The sequence below is a fragment of the Callospermophilus lateralis genome, chromosome 6 (assembly GCF_048772815.1).
Source record: "Callospermophilus lateralis isolate mCalLat2 chromosome 6, mCalLat2.hap1, whole genome shotgun sequence".
Taxonomy (NCBI): domain Eukaryota; kingdom Metazoa; phylum Chordata; class Mammalia; order Rodentia; family Sciuridae; genus Callospermophilus; species Callospermophilus lateralis.
This window is the reverse complement of record NC_135310.1, coordinates 41996652-42018183: the sequence shown is the minus strand read 5'-3', so window position 1 is coordinate 42018183 and position 21532 is coordinate 41996652. Positions and strand designations below refer to the sequence as shown.

At 34.1% G+C, this 21532-nt stretch overlaps 1 protein-coding gene across 9 annotated transcripts in view; it reads right to left on the bottom strand.

Moving 5' to 3' along the window:
- Nucleotides 1-21320, bottom strand: part of Trdn (triadin) — a 362446-nt gene extending 341126 nt beyond the window's left edge. For 5 of the 9 annotated variants that reach the window (XM_076858294.2, XM_076858292.2, XM_076858295.2 and 2 more), the window contains exon 1: nt 20857-21319. In XM_076858294.2, the coding sequence (XP_076714409.2) occupies nt 20857-20878 (22 nt within the window). In that variant the 5' untranslated portion in view covers nt 20879-21319. Of the gene's footprint in view, nt 1-20856 lie in introns of all 9 variants that reach the window. The other 4 variants (XM_076858293.2, XM_076858296.2, XM_076858290.2 and 1 more) reach the window with 2 other exon arrangements.
- Nucleotides 21321-21532: the final 212 nt, after the last annotated feature.

Genomic DNA, 21532 nt, shown 5'->3' with positions numbered 1-21532 from the left:
CAATGACTACATATTGGTTGGCATACAAGTAACCAAGTATTGAGAAATATTCTTAGTTGTTTAAAACTAATATTCTTTTAAAAATCAAATAAAAATAACAATTAAAAAAACTTTCTCTTTCTTATATTTTATCATAGGATATCTATTGGTTTATTCATTTCAGTTGAAAACTGGAACCTGAAGCCAAAAGCAGAGTTATTCTCTAATAACGTTTAAATTGCCTTAGGACCTTTGTATTCAAAGTGTGGTCCCTGCACCGGCAGCAAAGTCATCAGAGGGGCTTGTTAAGAATATATATCTTCATCCTTCACCCCATAACTACTGAATTAGAATAACTTTAACAAGTAATTTATATGCATATTAAACTTTAGGAGGCAATCATCTTGGTAAGTATAAAACACTTTTAGCTTTAAACTTCTCACCATCCAAAGAACCTAAGAATGCTACCCTGGGACAATGTTTGGGTATTCACTTTTTGCTATATATATATTTTTTTGCCCAATCCCAAATCAAAACTTTTAATGTTGATTTAAATATACATGAAAAATAAATTTAGAACAATAAAACAACTTGCAAATTATTTTAGAATTAAAATATTACTATTAGCTTCTCACTTTAAGCTACTATCAAATTTAAAGTGTTTTTAAAATTATGTTTTAATTACACTTGAGAAAGTATACCTCTGTAAAACAGCATCACAACATCTTGTAGGATGCTCAGAATATTTTAAAGTAAGTTTCAAAAATAAAAATATCAAATAATTTATCTTACTGCTTCATGCACAGTGTGATATGTTGTAGCAACTCAACATTTACTAGGATAAATTTTTTAGTTTCACATTTTATTCTATGTATCACAAATCTAATATATGTATACTTAATATTTATTCATAAGCATTTATACTGTGTAAATGCTGTATAAATATTATGTATTTGTGATTTGTTACAATTTACAATGTTGATCTGATGTTGTTTCTGAAATTTTCTGCTCTGGATTTTTGTAATTTAATATTTATCAACAAAAATATGTCTGCATGCATTCTGCCCTTTAATAGACACCTAATATTTTCAGGTCAAACTAAATGAAATTTAGCTTTCTTGCAAATTGAACTTTGTGTTTATTTACTCCAAGGTTTTTTTATTTTATTATTTGAATAATTTACCCTTCTATATTTTTTATTTATTCTAATTAGTTATTCATGACAGTAAAATGCATTTTGACACATCATACATAAATGGAGTATAATTTCTCATTCTTCTGGTTGTACATGATGTAGAATTACACTATATATATAAAATCATAAATGTACATAGGGTAATAATGTCTGATTCATTCTTCTATCCTTCCTACTCCCTACTCCCTCCCCTTCCTTTACTCTCCTCTAATTCAAAGTACCTCTATTCTTCCCTAGCACCCAGCCCCTTATTGTGAATTAGCATCTGCATATGAGAGAAAATATTCAGCCTCTGGTTCTTTGGGATCATCTTATTTCACTTAGCATGATATTCTCCAGCTGCATCCACTTACCAGTAAATGCCATAATTTCAATCTTCATTAAGACTGAGTAATATTCTATTGTGTATATATACCACATTTTCTTTATCCATTCATCTGTTGAAGTGCACGTAGGTTGGTTCCATAGTTTAGCTACTGTGAATTGAGCTGCTATAAACATTTACATGGCTACATTAATGTAGTATTCTGACTTTAAGTCCTTTGGGTATAAATTTAGAAATGAGATAACTGCATCAAATGATGGTTCCATTCCAAGTTTTCTGAGGAATATCCATACTGCTTTCCATATGGTTGCACCAATTTGCAGTCCCACCAGCAATGTATGAATATGCCTTTTTCCCCCAAATCTTCACCAACATTTATTTTTGCTTGTATTCTTGATAATTGTCATTTTGACTGGAGTGAAATAAAATCTCAGTAGAGTTTTAATTTGCATTTCTCAAATTGCTAGAGATTGTACATTTTTTCATATATTTGTTGATCAATTATATTTCTTCCCTTCCCCTCCCCTCCCCTCCCCTCCCCTCCCCTTCCCTTCCCTTCCCTTCCCTTTCCTTTCCGTTTTTTAATGCAATGCTCAGGGCTAAACCCTGGACCTTGGACACGCTTGGCAAGAGCTCTAATACTGAGCCCCATTTCATTTCCTTATCTCATCCTCTCATTCTTTTTTTTTTTTTCTCTAAGATGTTTATGCATAATGATTCCATTTGAAGTTGAAGGTCTATAGGAACTTTGTGCAAAAATACTACTTTAGACATTCTACAGGAAAGAAAGTTTTAGAGTTGAATACAAAAGACAGATATATTTATTTTAGTTTGAATAGCAAGAAGAGGGATCACACATCCTTCTCTTACTTCAAATAGATCATGTTTAGCTGACATGACTAAGGATTCCGGGATATTAACCTGTGACCTGATTTTTATAACTGCAGCAGTGTCAGCTTTCAATTAGCAGGCTTTTTTTTTCCAGAGGAAAATGTACATAGCTTCGTGGTGTGTACAAGCCCAAAAAAGATGAAAATTCCTATTTCAAGGAAGTACAAGGTATCCTGGTATAAGAACTGATGGTGGCATGTGGTTAAAAGAATTCACATTATAATCCTATAGATAATGTGGACAATATCTATTGAATATTGTCTGCAGATAATAAATTAATGTGCAAAGTCACTGATTATAGAACAATCAGGTTGTGTTTCATAACTGTTTATTGAACTAAACGGAAGCAGGTTAACCAAAGAGGTATTAAGAAGGAATGAACACAGCACAAACTACAATCATTCTTTCCCAAGATTTTCAAATATCCATTTGCAAAAACAAAACAAAACAGAACAAACAAACAAAAAAATATGGTGACTGCAACTTTGCTGCTTATTAGAAGGAAAATGTTAATTTACTAGAAAACTCAACTTCTTGGAAGAAAGTCAGCATACATTGCTGCAGAAAGAATGACCTAATTAATGATGAATCTATTTCTAGTTGTTCCAGTGATGAGCTCTGTGAATTTGAGAAAGGGATTCATTTTTAGTCTCAGATTTCTTTTTATGCTAATGAAATAAGTCAATACAAATACCTCATATTTTCACTTGTATGTGAAATTTAAAACAGTTGAACTTAACTAAGCAGTATGTGGAATGGTGGTTATATTAGGGAAACAGGAGCAGAACAGGAAATGAGGGTCCAAGGGTATGAAAATCTCATTTATAAAGGAGGAACATAGTTGGTTGGTTTATTTTGTTCTTTACTTGCTTGTTTTGAGATCTATTGCACAACATGCTGAATATAGTTAATAAAATTTTTATATTTCAAAGTTGCCAAGAGAATAAATTGACATGCTTCCCCAACAAAACATGTTAAGTACTTGAGGATGCATATGTTAACTAGCTTGATTTATTTATTCCACATTATATTAATAAGTCGCAATAACATTTTTGTCCCCTGAATTTATAATTATAAATAGTCAAAATACAATAAAAATGTAAAATTTTAAAAATCATTTGTATAAAGACATTTCAAGAAAAATAAATTTGAAATTTTTCTATGTCAAGGTTTATATAGACCCTCTGAAAATTTGTCTCTTACTGCCTAAGAAAGAGACAGTAACCAGATAGCAATAGAAAACTAATATATTAGTGTCTGTTGAAACAAATTGAAACAAATTAAACCAGAGCTGCTTATAACAACATAAGTTTATCAGTTTGGGCTCAGAAATTCAAAATGGAACTCAAGGAATAAAATCAAACTACTTTTCTTTCTAGAGGCGATAGGAGAAAATTTATTTTCTTGCCCTTTTCAGCTTCTATTGGTTGCTTCACTTTTTTTGTTATCATTTTTAAAAATTTATTCTAATTAGTTACATATGACGGCAGAATGCATTTCAATTTATAGTACACATATCAAGCACAATTTTTTATATATCTGGTTGTACACAACGTAGAGTCACCCATTTATGTCTTCATACATGTAGAGTAATGAAGTCCATCTCATTCCACTACCTTTCCTACTCCTATAATCCCTACCTTCCTCTCCCTCTCCTTTGCCCTTTCTAGAGTTTGTTTATTCCTCCCATGTCCCCTCCACCCCCCATTATGAATCAGCATCCTTATATCAGAGAAAAAATTCAGCATTTTGTTTTTTGGGGATTGGCTTATTTCAGTTAGCATTATATTCTCCAATTCCATTGATTTACCTGCAAATGCCATGATTTTATTCTCTTTTCATCCTGAGTAACATTCCATTGTGTATATACACCACATTTTCTTTACCCATTCATCTGTTGAAGGACATCTAGCTTGCTTCCACAGTTTAGCTATTGTGAATTGAGCTGCTATGAATATTGATGTGGCTGCATTACTATAGTATGCTGACTTTAAGTCCTTTGAGTTTAGACATAGGAGTGGGATAGCTGGGTCAAATGAAACAATCAATGAGGTGAACAGAGATCCTATATTTTGGGATCAACTTTTTGCCACACACATGTCAGATAAAGTATTAATCTCCAGGATATATAAAGAACTCAAAAAACTTTTACCAAATAAACAAACAACCTAATCAATAAATGGGCCAAGGAACTGAACAGACACTTCTCAGAAGAAAATATACATTCCATCAACAAATACATGAAAAAATGTTCAACATCTCCAGAGAAAAGCAAATCAAATCTACTCTAAGATTTCATCCCATGCCAATCAAAATGGCAATCATCAAGAATACAGACAACAATAAATGTGGGGGGAAAGGCACACTCATACATTGCTGGTGGGACTACAAATTGGTACAACCAATCTGGAAAGCAGTATGGAGATTCCTTAGAAAATGTGGTTGCTGCACTCTTTGGCTCAAGGTCTTTCTTCATTTTCTATCCAGTAGTGGCTGGTTGAGTCATGACATTACTACATCTTCCTTTGACCTCAGCCAGGAAAGGCTTCATGTGCTAGATTGGACTCATCCAGGTAATTCCAGTTAATTCCTCTATTTTAGGTCTTTGATATAATCACATCTGCATATTCCCTTTTGCCAAGTAAAATAACATATTCACAAGTTCTTAGAATTGGGGCATAGATATTTTGGGAGGCCACTATTCCACATATCATAAAAAAAATATTCTCAATAATCTTTATCAATAGTCATGTGAACACTCCTCTATGTGAAATTTGACTTAGACTTACTTAGGGGAGTAAAGTGTTGCTTAAAATCCACAACCCACAAACACAGTATCTCTAGGAATGCTAACCAAAAAAAATGTCAATTCAAATTTGCATGAAGTTCGTGTCCTCCCCTGAGAAATCTAGTTCCATCAAGAACAGGAATTGACTCTTCTTCCTCCTCTTCTTTGTTCTCTTTTCATTAATATAACTCTTGTAATTAGATCATTGTATTATGCTAATTAACATTTATTAATTTTTTTGAAAATAAAGCAATGAATATGTAGATAAATACATGATAAAATTGGAGATGTATAACAATTATACAACTGCCTAACATCATGTTGTATCTGGCTGAAAGAACAGGATGCTGAATGAGTTACCATTATTCATCTGGAAATGTGGTACTGTAGATTTACATTGATAGTAGTGTGCAAGATGGATTAGAGGTCAGAAGTTTAGATGAATGCTTATATCACTTGTCTATTGCAGTATAACAAAACATCCTAAAACTTAGTGGCCTAAGTTGCTAACAACTATAATAATTTATTTTTCTCAGAAAGTTATAATTTTTAAAAACCCACAGGCATTTCTTGTCTTTGTTTCAAATGGCTCATTTGGGAACTGGAGGATCCTTTCTCAAGATGGCTTACACACATGACTAGAAAGTTGGTGCTGGCTGTTGGCTGGAAGCTCCACTGCATTTATGGGCCAAGGTCCTGTGCCTCTCAACATAGGGCTCCCCCAAGGCTGCTTGAGATTTTTTAAAGCCTGAATTCAAAAGCAATCATCCCAAGGGAGCAACATAGACATGTCTGCATTTTTAAAAATCTATTCTTAGAAGTCATTTCATCCTACTTTATTTTTGAAGCTGAACACAGTTCTCTCTGAGCTCAAGAGGAAGAAAAATGTACCTCATCTCTTAATGGAAGAAGAATGAAGGCCACATTATAAGAAGAGCATGTGAATGGGAAATCTTGCTGCAGCCACTTTTGAAAAATATGATCTCCTACACAGGTTTCCAAATATGAAATGATAGGACCTTAAATTAGAGAAGGAACAACAGGTATAAATAGGAAAATGTGGATGCAAGAAATGAGGAATCCAAAGACAGGAGACATAGCTAAGAGACAAAAGAAGTCTAGAATGTCAGAGAAACCACTGATTGGGGAAAAGTTAATGAGTTTCAGTGGAGATATATTGAATTCTTGTCCCATACACATCTTCACTCTCTTTCAGGCAAATGGTTCTAAATTTGATTTTTTTTTCCATATCTATCTTCAGATTCTCATTGCTCATGAAAAGAACCTTATTATTGTATATAATTATAAATTTATCATGGAAAGCATCTTCTATTGTTGTAGGTGAATTTTAAGTCACTACACCATATGCATGTTTTGGACCTTTAATCCCAATATAATCATCACTTGTTATTGGTAGCAATTGATTCCAGAACCACCACTTTCCCCATGGATGCACAAATCCATGGATACTCAAGGCCCTTATACAAAAAAAAAAAAAAAAAAAAAAAAAAAACATAGGATTTGCACATAACGCATATATATTTATACATATACATATATTCATATACATATATTCCTGTATATTTCAAACCATCTTTAGATTACTTGTAATACCTAATAAGATGTGAATTATATGTAAATAGTTATTATACTATGTTATTCAGGGAATAATGACAAGGAGAAAAGTCTATACATATTCAGTACAGTTATAGTTTTTAAAATATTTTTTCCATCTGTTTTGGCTTTATATGCACATATGGAACCCAAGAATTCAGAAGTCAAACTATATTTGCTTTTCTAATGCTGCTGAAGGTGTTGATCTGGGCACCAAACTTTGTGAATCTCCGATTCAGGAGATTGCAACTTTTTTGGAATTTTCCAAAGTTGTTATTTCCACAAATCATATAGTCATTCTTACATTTTGATAGAAATTGAAAAACAAAAAGAATTGTGTACCCATGACCTTCATAATTTTTCACCAATAAACAGAATTTTTCTCATTTTCACTTTTAGATGTAATGCAGGGGATATAAGTTCACTTTTAATCCTTCTTTTCTCACTCACTGAAGCAGAGTTAGGCTTTCCATCTCAGTGGTGTTTCCTTCCATTAAACTGGGAGTTGAATTGTTTTTGAGAGGTCAAGCTAGCAAAATGAACACAAAATTAATAAAGTCAATTTTCTTAAGTGCTCATCTATTCAAGGTAGGAAGTCTTGATCAAAAATAGGAAGAGTAGTAGTAGAAACTCATGTAAGTGTTGCCTGAATGTGATAATGTAATTAAAGTATAATATTAAAGATTATATCTACTCAATAGGACAAGAAGAGAGGGGGGAATCCAAGAAAAATGGCATAAAATAAGCAAGAATTTGGCTGCACTCAGCAGTGGCAGAAAGAACAACAGGGTAAAAAACCTGGTGACAAGTGTCCTTGTCATCATATATGTGTGTTCCAATAGCAGAGGAACTCTGTAAAAATAGGGAGTTTGTTCACTGATGTTAGTCCAACTTTTAGCACAATGCTTGATAGTGAAGAAACACGGCCATTATTAGATATTTGTTAAGTGATTTCTTATTTGTGCCTGGTTCTACAAGTCAATTTTAGAGTTGTTGCCTATGGAATCTCTATATGAGGTCAGTATTGTAGTGGATTATTTTTTATCACTGAGAAGTTATTATTCTGTTCATTCTCCCTTGATCCTCCAAATACTCATTTTATATATCTTTTAGAACTAGGTCAATTTCTTCTTAAAAGCAAGCTAAGGTGTTTCTAGAATATAGCTATAGGGTCATCTTTTCTCCATGTTCTTCAAGTGGATTTAAATGATATTATACAGACTATTTAATTTGAGTAAATGAAGTGTCTTTTTTCCTACTAAATGTACTTTTTTAATATTTATTTTTTAGCTTTTTTTTAGGTTGGCACAGTGTCTTTATTTTATATTTATGTAGTGCTGAGGATCGAACCCAGATTCTCATCTACAATAAGGCATGCTAGAGGATCGCTCTATCATTGAGCCACAACCCCAGGCCCCTGAATGTACTTTTTTATCACAGGAAATAATACCACAAAAGATATATAGTTTGATGATGGAATCATAGACTATTAAGACTAAAAAGTAGAATGAATATTTTCTACTAGTAGTATTATTCATAAGATATCTCCATGGGGGAAAAATATCTAAGGAAAGTGACTTTCACACAGTGGGATACTGTACAGAAAGAAGAGTAATATTAAATACAGCTACATAAGATACAGATGGCTTTCACGTTGTTGAATTAATGCAGCAAAACAAAGAAAAATACATGATGTGTGGCTCTGTTTATATAAAGAACAAACTTGGTAGTATTAAACTCTATTATTTATACACACAGATCATAAAACTATAATGTAAAGCAAGAAAATTGCTGTAAAATATTTGGAACAGTTGTTTCCCAGAGGAGAAGGTTTAGAGACAGAGGAACCTTGGTGAAGAAGTGACACCAAAGTGAGAGTCAGTGTGTGGGTAGACAAACAGGATTATTCTTCAGGGATGCAAGAATTTGTTTCTGACCTACATGGATGTGAACATTTTTTTTTCTGTTTATTAAGTAATAAATAAATACATGCAATTTACATTCATTTAAGGGTTTACACTTTCCAAATAGAAGAATTTCCAAAAGAATTTTGAATGTTCTCGCCATAAAGAAATGATAAATATTTGAGGAGATATGTACGTTTAGACTTATTTCAAAATATCACCCAACATATGCATGTATTGAAACATTGCATGGTATCCAATAATGTATATAATATTTTTTATGTCTCAGTTGCAAATTTTTACTTTAAATAAAAATAAAAACATTTTAAAAACTGTTAATAATATTGCTTTAAATCTGAACTGATGAGAGAAGGCATCTCTTGGAAACCAAGTAGGATGATATTAGTCAATAATCAGCACAGTTTTCTAATTCTGTTTGCATTTGTTGATGGAGTTCTCATGCATTTTGGCCTCTAGCTCAGTGTTACCTAGCGACTTAACTGTAGTTGAATTTCTGTGTACTTTGAAAACACGTTTGTAATACCTTTTACACTGCAGTAGCGCTACAGAGAATTAAAGAAACACTGAAGCTACTCTAGACAGACATGTAGAGTTCAACGTGTCACCATATAAGGTGACTATTAAGTCAAGAAATGTAATCTACTCTCAACTTTGTTAGTTAGCTTCTATAAAACTGTATCAGGCAAATTTGCAAAGTACTGTCTTTCAGTTTACCCATCAAAGCTGCTTTCACTTGTGCCTCTCCTCAAATTATGCTATCACTTCTCAACTCCTTAGCTCAAGGGCACAGAAAATGAGCCATCACCTTTCACTGACTTTTCTCAAAGGGGAAGTGTATCATTCCCTTTAGCTTAAAGTGAAAATCTATTTGCCCTATAATCCCTTAAAGTGAGCATTCTTTTTTGTTTCTCCCATAGAATTATAAGTAGGAAGTCAAGGCAGACAAATACAATTACATTTCCAGTAAGGATTTCATTCTATCCCAAGTAATTCTAATCATAGAATTAGATGGCTATACTTAGTATACTGACTCTAAATTGGTAACTGATTGAAGAATACTAAAATGACCTTCACACCAATCTGAATCTTTTAAATGAACCTAAAAAGAATCTTCTACATAAAATTGGAAGATAGCTAAGCTCAGAGTTTCTTGTGTTGAGTATTAAAACTACCATTAACACTATCAAAACTATGATTAGCATCTATGCTCATTTTTCTTTTAGGCTCTTGTTTGTGGTAAACTGGGACATAGTTCAACATCACTTAAAGAAAATTCTTGAAAAATTTTGTGCAAATTTATGGTGAGTGTTGCTAACTGGACATTAATTATTTTGCATTCTCCATGAATCTATCTTCTCCTGCTTTGTGCATAAAGTTCTGAAAAAATATCAAATAATCGTTTGTTAAATAAATTAACATTTAGGATCTAGGAATGCTGTTGAAATTTAATTTCTGCTTTTGCATTGGATTCCTTAGCTTTCCATCTAGAAACACACTTCAGGTTTTAACTTATGCTTTACTCCTTAATGACAGTCTCTGATCCACTCACTCCATTTTCCTCTTGCTCCTCAGAGTTCCCTGAGAGTCATGTCTCATAAAAATTGATTTGTTTGTTTTATGTTTGGTTTACTTCCAAATTGTTTCATATGTATAAATGGTATATATTTTAAATTTGAATAATGAGAAATTGGGAAATCTGTCTCACAATTTTAACTTCTAATTTTATCTGCATTTCTTTTAGATAACTTAGAATTAGCAGCCTATATCACATGAGTTTTATATAATTATCTCATCCCTTGGGCCCTAGATTTATTCATATTTCATCTCCAGACTTAGAACAGTAACTGGCAAAAGCAATTACCAATATATACGTGTGTGTGTGTTTGTGTGTTTGTGTGTATGTGTGTGTGTGTGTGTCTGTGTCTGTGTGTTTAAGAGAATGAATATTTTTCAGAGTGTTAGCAATCTTGCTCCTATCCATCCACAGGTAAGTGTCAGAATGATGGGAGAGAGATAAAACACTATGTTCCAAAGCACCTGGGTATGGAGAGTCCATGTCACTCAAAAACAGAGATCCATACCAGGAGATGGTTATAATGAGCATTCCAGTGAAGGCCTGTGAGGCATTTCAAATACAGAGAGACAGTGCAAAAAACTGAGTAAATAAACATGGTCTACTTAATTCAAGAGAGAGTCATAATTTTCTGGCAACTGTCAGAACTATTATTTCTTATATAACTCTCAGTCACTGTGAACAAAGCCTCCAGTAGATTCCTCTACTTTTTGCTTTAATCTAGTTATTCCTGCTACCCTAAGTACTTCCTGCTTACATCTTCCAAGCCTTGTTCTATGAACCACATCTTATCACCCTTTGCTTAAGAAAGGCCTTTCCCCAGAGTCTTGAAAATGCTCCTGCCTTGCTCCTATGCTTAATTCAATGCCTTTATAGGACATCTTGATAAGACCACTAGCTTGAACCACTAGATCTGGTCCTACTTAAAACACTCACCACCATTTTTCCTTATCAGCTGATTTTTCATCATTTACCTGAAGAAAGTTAGAGATTACCTGTATGACAGTATTATTTCACTATTTTTCATGAACTGGAAATGATGCTGAATACACATGCTAAGTTCAAAGTAGTGCACTTGGAGCTCAGAAGCAATGATGGAGATAGAAATAGTGTAAAAACATGCACATGGCGGAAAGAGGCACTAGGGATTCATAATAAACAACTAGTCCAAAATAAGTGAGGAGCAGGAGACATTGGTCTTTTCAATATTCTAGCGTGCATAAATAAATAAATAAATAAAGTATCTAAACCAGGATTGTTACCCAATTTATTAGTCAATTAACTCTGTACATTGATTATCCCAGGGCCTCATCCCACAGACTAATTCTCAAATGCCTCCTGTCTCTATTTCCTTCCTCTCTGCATTGATCAAACCTACTCTCGATACCTCTTCTCTTGGACTAATCATCTCACCTTCCATATAATGCCATGAATACTGTAAACTATCAGTATGAAGAAGAGGACATCATTTTCTCATCCTAAAACTGAGTCCAGCAAGTTTCACTGTGTGCTCGCTAATTGTAAGATTTAAGAATAACATGTCATTATTTTACTAAATTATACAACATTATTCATAATTCCAAATTGGAGTCATATGTTTTTAAATCTGTGCAGTCTTCATTCTTATAATTTTTTGCTCTTTTCTGTTTGCATTTTAATCTACTATATCAGAGGCAGAGACCTAGTATGATTAATTTTTCTGTTTCCACTGGCAAGCATTCAACCTGGTACATAAAAGATGCTAAATTCTGAATACAAATGAACCTCAGACATGACATACTGCTGTATAATTCTACATCTGTGTCAATAATTCCATAGTCTAAAAGTTTGTTATATTTCAGGTAGAGTTAATTTGCCCTTCTCTAAACATAATGCCTAATACTTTTATAGATGTAAAGTCACATGCTTGGCATTTTATCAAATTATAGACAATAATACATTTTATAAAACACTCTTTTTTTCTAGGCAATTACACATAAGTTAAATAAGAATAATCATGGTAATAAGTAATAGTTCTAACACTGAATATCAAAGAAGTGCCACTTTGTATTTGCCATTTTTGTTGTGACATTACATCCAGTTGTCTACCTCAAACAGAAAGTTCTGATAATCACATGAGGCTCTTATTTTAAAAGGTAACAATAACTTTTCCAGGGAATACTTGCTAAAGTGTATTTTGAAAGTTTAAATAAATGGAAATGGATTCTCTCATATCCACAAACTCACCTATTCCCTTCATCTTATTAAAGTGAACTTTGAACTACTAAGAGTCTTCCTCTTCCTTTGTTTTTCTCTCCATTTCAGTAAACAATGTCAGGGAGGGCAAAATGACATAGCAAATGAGTAGCACAAAACCAGTTTGTCACAGGGTTCTAGCCACATTCCAGCTGAATAAAACAACTTTTCCCTGTATTTGCCGTTTTCCAAATGCAAATCATCTTCATTCTCATAGTTTAAAATATTGTATCTTTTCCTTGTGGAGCTGCACCAGCTCCTGCCACAGATACAAAATTTAAAATGTCTACCCAGTATATATTTAAATATAATATTTAAAGTACATTGTGAGATGGGCTTTGCAGTTTATGAGGAAACAACTCATTTACATACCAAAGGATCTCTCAAAATTGTAAACTCTGTGTGTCTTTGACAACTTGACTTGAGGCACAGAGATGTGGAGATGTTTGATGTTTAGAGAGCATAACTTGGAGAGAAAGGAGCAGGACTTTATTCACCACACATTTGCCAAGGATACTTATTTTTCCTTTGATGATGGAAATGACTATCTTTTTGTACCAGGAAGTTCACCTATCTCTGTGTAACCCTTACTTGGGGCAATCCATGTTTATTTGACCCTAAATAAGCACTTCCTATCAGAAACTATGCATGTCACTCATTTTATCCAGAGCAGGCAGGAATAAGTAAGAGCAAAAATTTAACCTTGATGGATCTTCCTAGAACTTTTATTCAAACAGGGTCTAAACTTCCTGAATTTATTCTCTTTAAATAAGTTATATTAGATGTATGCATGTTTTATATATTAAGTATATCCCTGAATTTTTTTTTAAATTTGAAGAAAATGAAAGAATAATGTTTTAATACTGTAAACTATAAACATCAAAACTATAAAACCAATAGCTTCACTGGAAAATCTTAAGCATTTATGTATTGTCTTTTCAAATTGATATATTCAGCCAAAGTTCAATGTAGATTATTTTAAAATTGCTAAATTGCCCTGTTTATGTTTCCTTAATATTAAATATTGTTAACTGATTAAAAATTAATGTAAACAACATTGGAAGCTTTAAATCTCTAAGGATTCCTAAGCCTTTACTATAATAGCTGAATAGCCTCAATTCATTTTTGCATTGTACAAGGAGCATAATTTTCAAATTACAGTCTCAGCAATGGCCAAATATAAACTGATAAACTGAATGTTTTCCATGAGTACTGTGGGCTTATGGAATAGGCAGTAAAAAGAGTCACTATTACAAAAATCTAACAAATCTGCTGCAAGAAAAAGTTTCTTAGTGGAACCCAGGTGGGTCTCACACTACAGAGACATATTTTTCTGTTCACTTTTACTACAGATTTGACATTATGAATGTTTTGTCCAATTTAAAAAAATAGCATGATCTTGTAAAAAGTTAAAAAAACTTCCTCTCAACATACTGTTAGCAAGTAACCAAGTTTCATCTGCTAATTTATTGCCCCTTGTGTGGGAAATCCCATTCACCTCTTTTCTGACTTGAAACTACAGTCACTTGCTACTTTACCATACTACCTTTCTTTTTTTATTTTTTATTTATTTACTTTTGCATTACAATTCTTAATACACCATTATACCATAATTTATCTTATCTCTGATTATATATAAGGTATGTTGACACCAAATTCACATCTTCATACATGTATTTTGTATAATAATGAGGGTCTCCTTTCACCATCCATGCTATTCCCCTTCTCCTTCCTTTTCCCTCCCACCCCTATCCCCTATCTAGAGGTAATCTTCCGCCCTTGCTCTCCCTCCCAACCCCATTTTGAGTCACCCCCCCTTACATCAGAGAAGACATTCAGCATTTGTTTTTTTGGGATTGGCTAACTTCACTTAGCATAATCTTCTCTAATGCTATCTATTTCCCTGTAAATGCCATGATCTTATTCTTTTTTATTGCTGAGTAATATTCCATTGTGTATAAATGCCACATTTTTTTTTTTATCCGTTCATCCCCTGAAGGACATCTAGGTAGACTCCACAGTTTAACTATTGTGAATTTTGCTGCTATAAACATTAATGTGGCTGTGTTCTTGTAATATGCTGTTTCTAAGTTCTTTGGGTATAGTCCGAGAAGAGGAATAGCTGGGTCCAAGGCTATTCCCAGTTTTCCAAGGAATCTCCATACTGCTTTCCAAATTGGTTGCACCAATTTGCAGTCCCACCAGCAGTGTATGAGTGTACTTTTTTCCCCCGAATCCTTGCCAGCACTTATTGTTGTTTGTCTTCATAATGGCTGCCACTCTTACTGGAGTGAGATGGTATCTTATAGCAGTTTTAATTTTCATTTTTCGGATTGCTAGAGATGATGAGCAACTCTGCGTCTAATAGAAGAAAAAGTAATCTCCATCTCGTGGGGCTAGGCCCCAACTTCCTTAATAAGAGGCCTATACCACAAGAATTAAAACCAAGAATCAACAAATGGGATGGATTCAAAGTAAAAAGTTTTTTCTCAGCAAAAGAAATAACATGTGAGGGGAATAGGGAGCCTACATCCTGGGAGCAAATTTTTACCCCTCACACATCAGATAGATCTCTAATCTCTAGGGTATATAAAGAGCTCAACAAGATAAGCACCAAAACCCAAATAATCCAATTAATAAATGGGCCAAGGACCTGAACAGACACTTCTCAGAAGAGGATATACAATCAACAAATAACACTGCCTTTCATTTTCTAATTCTTTTTATATTTTTGATTGATATGCAATATTTGTACATGTGAGAGCAGACACCATTAAAAAGTGGAAAGCAATCTCTCATCCATTAATATTAATGTGGTTAAAACCTTCAATTTTTATAAATGTAAGCTTCTCTCAATTCTGCTAATTCTTCTGACTTTCAATGAAACATACAGCACAGTTTCTCACAGCTGCTTTCCTTATCTTTTTCAAAATTCAACTTGAGCAGAAAAGCAGATTAAAAAGGTTTACAATCAGATTGATCAGGTTTATGGGGCACCTGCGTTTCTGTGATATTTTAAAAATAAAGAGCTTTGTACTTAATGTTCTGTCAATAAACACAGTATTCCTGGGACTAGCACATTTCAGAACTATTTTTCTCGCCTAATATTGAATATAGGTTTTTAAGCGGTTTTCAGGCCTAACATATCCCACTCATATCCAATTCTACCCCTGCCACACATCATAGACCTTCCTTTCAGCATATTATTTACAAACATCATACCAGATCATCCATATACATTTGAGTAAATACCTCCAAATAATGAATAGTTTTAAAACATAACCACCATAGCGTCATCACACTAAAAAACAGAATAACAATTCTCTAACACCACATAACAATTTGTGTGTGTCAAGTTTCTAATCATTTCATCAGAATTGTTTTTTTTTAAAGATGTTTGAATATGATTGAGTAATGCCATGCACTGCAATGGGTTGTTCTTTTTTATATACATTTCTTTTAGTCTATGCATAGCCTTGGCATCTCTCTGTTCCTGGTATTATTGGGAGGAACTGGCTTGTTGGTGCTTGTGCTGCAGGGGTTCTCACAGCCTGGAGTTTGGCATGCTCCTCATTCTTACACAGTGGAATCTGTTCTTATTCTCCTTCCTTTATTTTATTTTTACTTCTCCTCCTCGTCCTCTTCCTTCCTTTATTGAGTCACAGGAGTTAATTCTAGCTTTTGTTGTATTGGCTGATTAGGTTTTGCCAAGATTTTGCCATTTTATGGCTTTCAGACTTTTATTTACAGAACTTTTTATTTCCCTCCAATGCTATATTATGGGAAAATAACCTTCTAATTTAACTGTTTCTCATCATGGTCCTTTTCTTCTGAAGGTACTAGCTTTCCAATGCCTATTTTAAAATGTGCTACTGGAACTGAAAATGAAATTTTTATGTGGCCTATTGTTTTCCTTTATCCAGAGAATGGAGAACATACCGAGAAGTGATTGGGGCTTAAACCAAAGGCTATATCCTCACACTCCCAAGTGATCGCCACTTCATGTAAAGCCACCTCTTTTGGCTTTCATAGGGTAAACATAGATATGCTATTTGGATCTGTTATGGTTTGGATGTGAGATGTCCCCCAAAAGCTCACATGTGAAACAATGCAAAAAGGTTCAGAGGAGAAATGATTGGGCTGTGAGGGTGAGGGTCTTACCTGATTAGTGATTTAATCCCCTGATAGGGATAGGGATTAACTGAGTGGTAACTGAAGTGGTAGGGTGGCTGGAGAGAATGGTAATTAGGGCATGGCTTTGGTGTATATATTTGTATCAGGAAAGTGGAGTCTCTTGTCACCCTGATGTGACCTGCTCTCCTCTGCCACACTCTCCTGCCATGATTTTAGCCTCACCTGGAGACCTTAAAATGGAGCCAGCCTTCTCTGGACTAACACCTCCAAAACCATGAGCCTCTGAATAAATTTTCCCTCCTCTATAATTGTTCTGGTCCGATCCTTTAATCACAGCATTGAAAAAGCTGACTAAAACAGGATCTCCACCTAATTTCACCATCTGTTGTTCTAAGTGCTATAACTTGTGTGCTTAGTTGTTAAGTAGTCTTGCTGTGGAATCTTGGTCTTTCTTCTTGAAAGCAATGATGGGGGTTTGAGGATGCAGAGTCTCTAGGAGCAGTGCAGTATGCAAAATAAATAAACACTTTGCTCTAAATTTTGAATATGAAATCCTCTCACAGATTTGATTGCTTCTGAAGCAGTGAAATGAGTTTTAGCTAATAATAAGGAAAGAATTCCATATATAAGTGCAATGACCTGCTTTTGAACTCTGAGTTTATACAATAGCTTAGAAGTTAGAAGTACAACATATGTTCTTCTTTTAAATAGTTTCTTTTATCTAAATGTTCTAGAAAATACCAAGTTATTTATATAGAAGATCATCAACTTGAGTCCATTATATAAAAATTTGTCTTTGAGAAGTTCTTATACCCAGAGAACACAATTATATAAATATCATTGCAAAGCCTACTATGACTGTATATTAGTTAATAGACAATTTGAAAATATTACATATTTTAAGAACTTTTAAAAAAAATCTTTGCCATTTTTTCATAAAAGCTATTGAGTAAATTTTGCTTTACTACAAAATAAGTATTTAAAAGGCACTTTTCACAGTAATATATACTGTCAAATATATGTTACAATGCGACACATCTAGCCATGAGGCTGTAAGTCTGCATGAACCTCAGAAGGGGGAGTTAACTTTGGCACTTGTCTAGGAATAACTAAGCTTTTGGAAGCAAGGTGGAGGGCTATTTATAACCTAAACCTGAGTGCTGTTTGAGTATAATCCAGTCTGGGGCCTGGTTTAGCCTACTAAGTGTACCATGGGTCTGATATAGCCATCCAACAGCCATTGAAATGATACTAACCTTACTAAAAATCTCTCACAATGAGAGGATATCTTCAACCTAACTCTGTAGTCAGACATGGATGTGAACCTGCATTACACCATATGTAGCTGTGTGAATTCAGGCACATTTCTTAACCTCTCTAAACCCCAGCTTCCTATTCTATAAATAGCCATACTAAGAGCATTTCAGTTGGTTGCTATGAGGGTTGAATGAGCATGTAACAAACTTAATACAGTGTTGAACATCGTATGTCTTCCAAATAAATGACCATTGCTTTTATTATTGCCATTGATGGTTGTCTTTATTAATACAATTATCTTTATTAATTTATCCCGGCCATAACTAAAGGTGTTATTTCTCTAATATCCTCTGAGGTTCAACTTTGTGCTAGTTCTCATTTTCCTGTTGCTCTGTATCTGAAATGCAATTCTATATCTAGTTATTCCCTTTCTTTTATCAGATGAAATAATACAACTTAGGACATTCAGTATAAATCTATGTGAAGAGCTCAATAAAGTATATGCCATTTACTATAGTTTAATAAGCACTGGGATAAGCCACAGCAGACATGGATTTTATCCTCAGACCTCCTCTAACTATCATGGAAGAGAAGTTGGATTGATGTGACCTGCACTCCTCATCAGTGAAATTGAGGACATTGGGCTTCAACTCTCTAAGATGCTTCTCTAGCTCATACTTCCTTCAGTGTTTGGTTTCTTGGGGATAAGTGAATGGAAAGGGTAATGAGTAGTTGACGTAGGGCTTCTAATGTAGTGCAAAAGTGGTTGTGACAGAAGTGTAGCAGATGAGAGAAGAATATTCCAGACTAAAGGAATAATGGCCTGTACCAAAATTCAGTACAAAAGCATACCCATTATAAAACACTAGAAAGGGGGTACCATACCTAGGGCCAAAAAAAAAGTTGGAATTACAAAGACAAAATGAAAAGTACATAATAGAGCAGCAGGCCAAACTCTTTGAATAGCCACAGAGAATTACTGTGGTACCAACCTTCAAATGCTAAGTTCACTGAGTTGGCAATCTAATTTTCATTTGAGAAATATAGTTAATAAACCATTCCAGAAAAGGAATAACTGCATCACTGAGGTTCAGATGACATCGATCCTATGAACTGTGAAAACCAGGGAGTGGGAAATGTCCATCACCCAGAAATTAGAGGTTGCTTTTGCATCTTAAATTTATTACATTCAATTATTTTGTGGGTCACTACAAAAGGCCTTCCTTGACCCCTTTAACACCCACAGGAAGAAAAAAAGAAACCAAAGTTTAATTTCATATTTAGGCATTTTCCCATAAAATGTCTCATGAATCAGGTGCAAAGGACCATAACCCAAAAACACACCAGAAATGGTTCAGCCAGCTGACCTCCTGAATTACCTGGCAGTACACACCCAAATGGAGGTAGGGACACATACTCATAGGCATCTTAATAACTTGTGCAGGGCTAAGCAAGAAACGTTTTTAGACATCCTTCTTTAAGACAAACTAAAGGCCACATGACACAGAATATCTCAGGAACAGGAAAAAATACTATTTATATTTAGTTAGCAAATTCTTAACTAAAATTGGTAATCCGTAAACCTGATATCCTCCTACAGAAAGAAAACAGAAATTAGTGTTAAGGAACCTGACTTCAAATCTTGACTATGCTGTGGTCATGAGCAATTCACAGACCTCAGAGTTAGTTTCAATGTGAAAAACAGGGTAATAATGCTACTTAATTGAATGAAATGGACCTTAAATAAACAAATACATGAAATTCTGAATGAAACATATAGTACATAGAAAGATCTCAGTAATTGTTATTAATTCAGGTGCCAGAATGACTTCTCCACAGGGAAAAAAAATGAGTAAGGTGATTGTTATAAATATTGACTGAAAATCTCCAACAGGAATTCTGTGTGTCTACATTAATGTCCACTCCCAAATACCAAAACCACATATTCTGTTTTTCACTTGTCTAATTTAAAAGGAACCAGCACAGCATTCAACTGGGAAGTTGTCAAAAGCACCACCTGTCTTGTTTTCTTACAGCTGTCAAAAGCAGATTTTAGATCCACCTCTCAAATTTTTACCCCAACTACAACCAAACTGTGTCTGTATTCAAAATGCTTTACTTTGAAGAATCTCGTTAATTAAAATAGAAAAAGAAGTGTGTGTGTGTGTTGCTGCCATGGCAAAACAATAACAACTAAGTTTTAGGTATGTATAACATCTAATATTTTAGGATACACATTGAAAAAAAATGTTTTAATCTTAAGATAGAATTCACCATTTGGAGTGAAAGAGAAAGGAGTTTATGAAAACAATTAGAAGTCTAACACTTAATTGCTTTATTTTTAAAGTTGGATTGATTTCTAGTGTGTTTGTGAAATTTCCAATTTTGTGTTCCCATCTACAGAAAAATAGATACAGAGCCCTTGTACCTTAATCACAGAAATTTCATCTTTGTGTGTGTATTTATATATGCTGGTTGGCATGAAAAAACAAATTTAAGGTTTCCATTTTTAAATACCATAAAGCAAAAATGCTCAAAATCATCTTTCTACATTTAAACATTAAATATAATATTTTAAGTTTATCATGGTCACCATCCTTGCAAAGCTTCTAATTTTTGCTAGATGAGAGATCAGCCATGATGTTACATGACCATAGCTATTTATAGAGGTGTAGATGACAACTGTTAACTTGTGGGGCTTTTGGTGTAGCAGAGAACAGTTTCCACATGCAAAATTTCAGAGAAATCTTTTCTCCTTCCCTCAACACACATATCTGGCATCTTCTCACCTTGAATCCACTTCCCAGATCTTGTATAAAATCACTGAACAAGATAATTACCTAAAAGCAACATTTTAAATGGACGCATTGATGGTCTCTCTGACTGTCAATTTATACCACATCCCCCCTATGAGATTCTATTGGAAGATGGTAGCAATACCTTCAGCAGTGATCTCAGTCATGGTGGTCGTGTAAAGTGAATCAAGTGGAAGGTCCGTCAAGTGGTTCTTTGCAGAGTACTTTACGATTGGAGAACTCTGGTAGAAGGGTCTGTGTTAAAACGTGAGGGCTCTTCGTTTTCCTGGCTGTTTCTGCTGATGATTTGTTGTCCTGTTGAACTTTGCCTCTTCTCTGCAGAGTTCTCCCCCTGGAAACAACCTAAGCCCTTTCCAAAGCAGCACTTGTGGCTCAGCTAGGAGTATCAGCTTCGAACAAAAATAGCTTCATCTCCCTAGGACTCTTCAGCACTTTTTTTTTTTTTTCCCCTTTTGGCACTCTAGAGGAACACACACACACTCTCTCTCTCTCTCTCTCTCTCTCTCTCTCTCTAGCCCTAGAGATAGGCCAAAAAAAAAAAAAAACCAAAGAACTAAAAAGTATTGTCTAAGCCCCCGCAGTTTCTCTAAGATAATTACAGATCTTGGGGTCTGTGTCAGAAAACATGAAATAAAGAGTTGAAAGTAATCTTATCCATGATTGCTCAGATTTATTCTTAGTATCCTTAATGCTCAGAACATTCTTCTCTCCCTTATTTGGTTTGGGGAGTGTCCTTTAATGTCTACCAGAGGCAAAAGGGAGGGCAATCTTAAGTAATTTTCTCAAAGTTGATCCCCTAT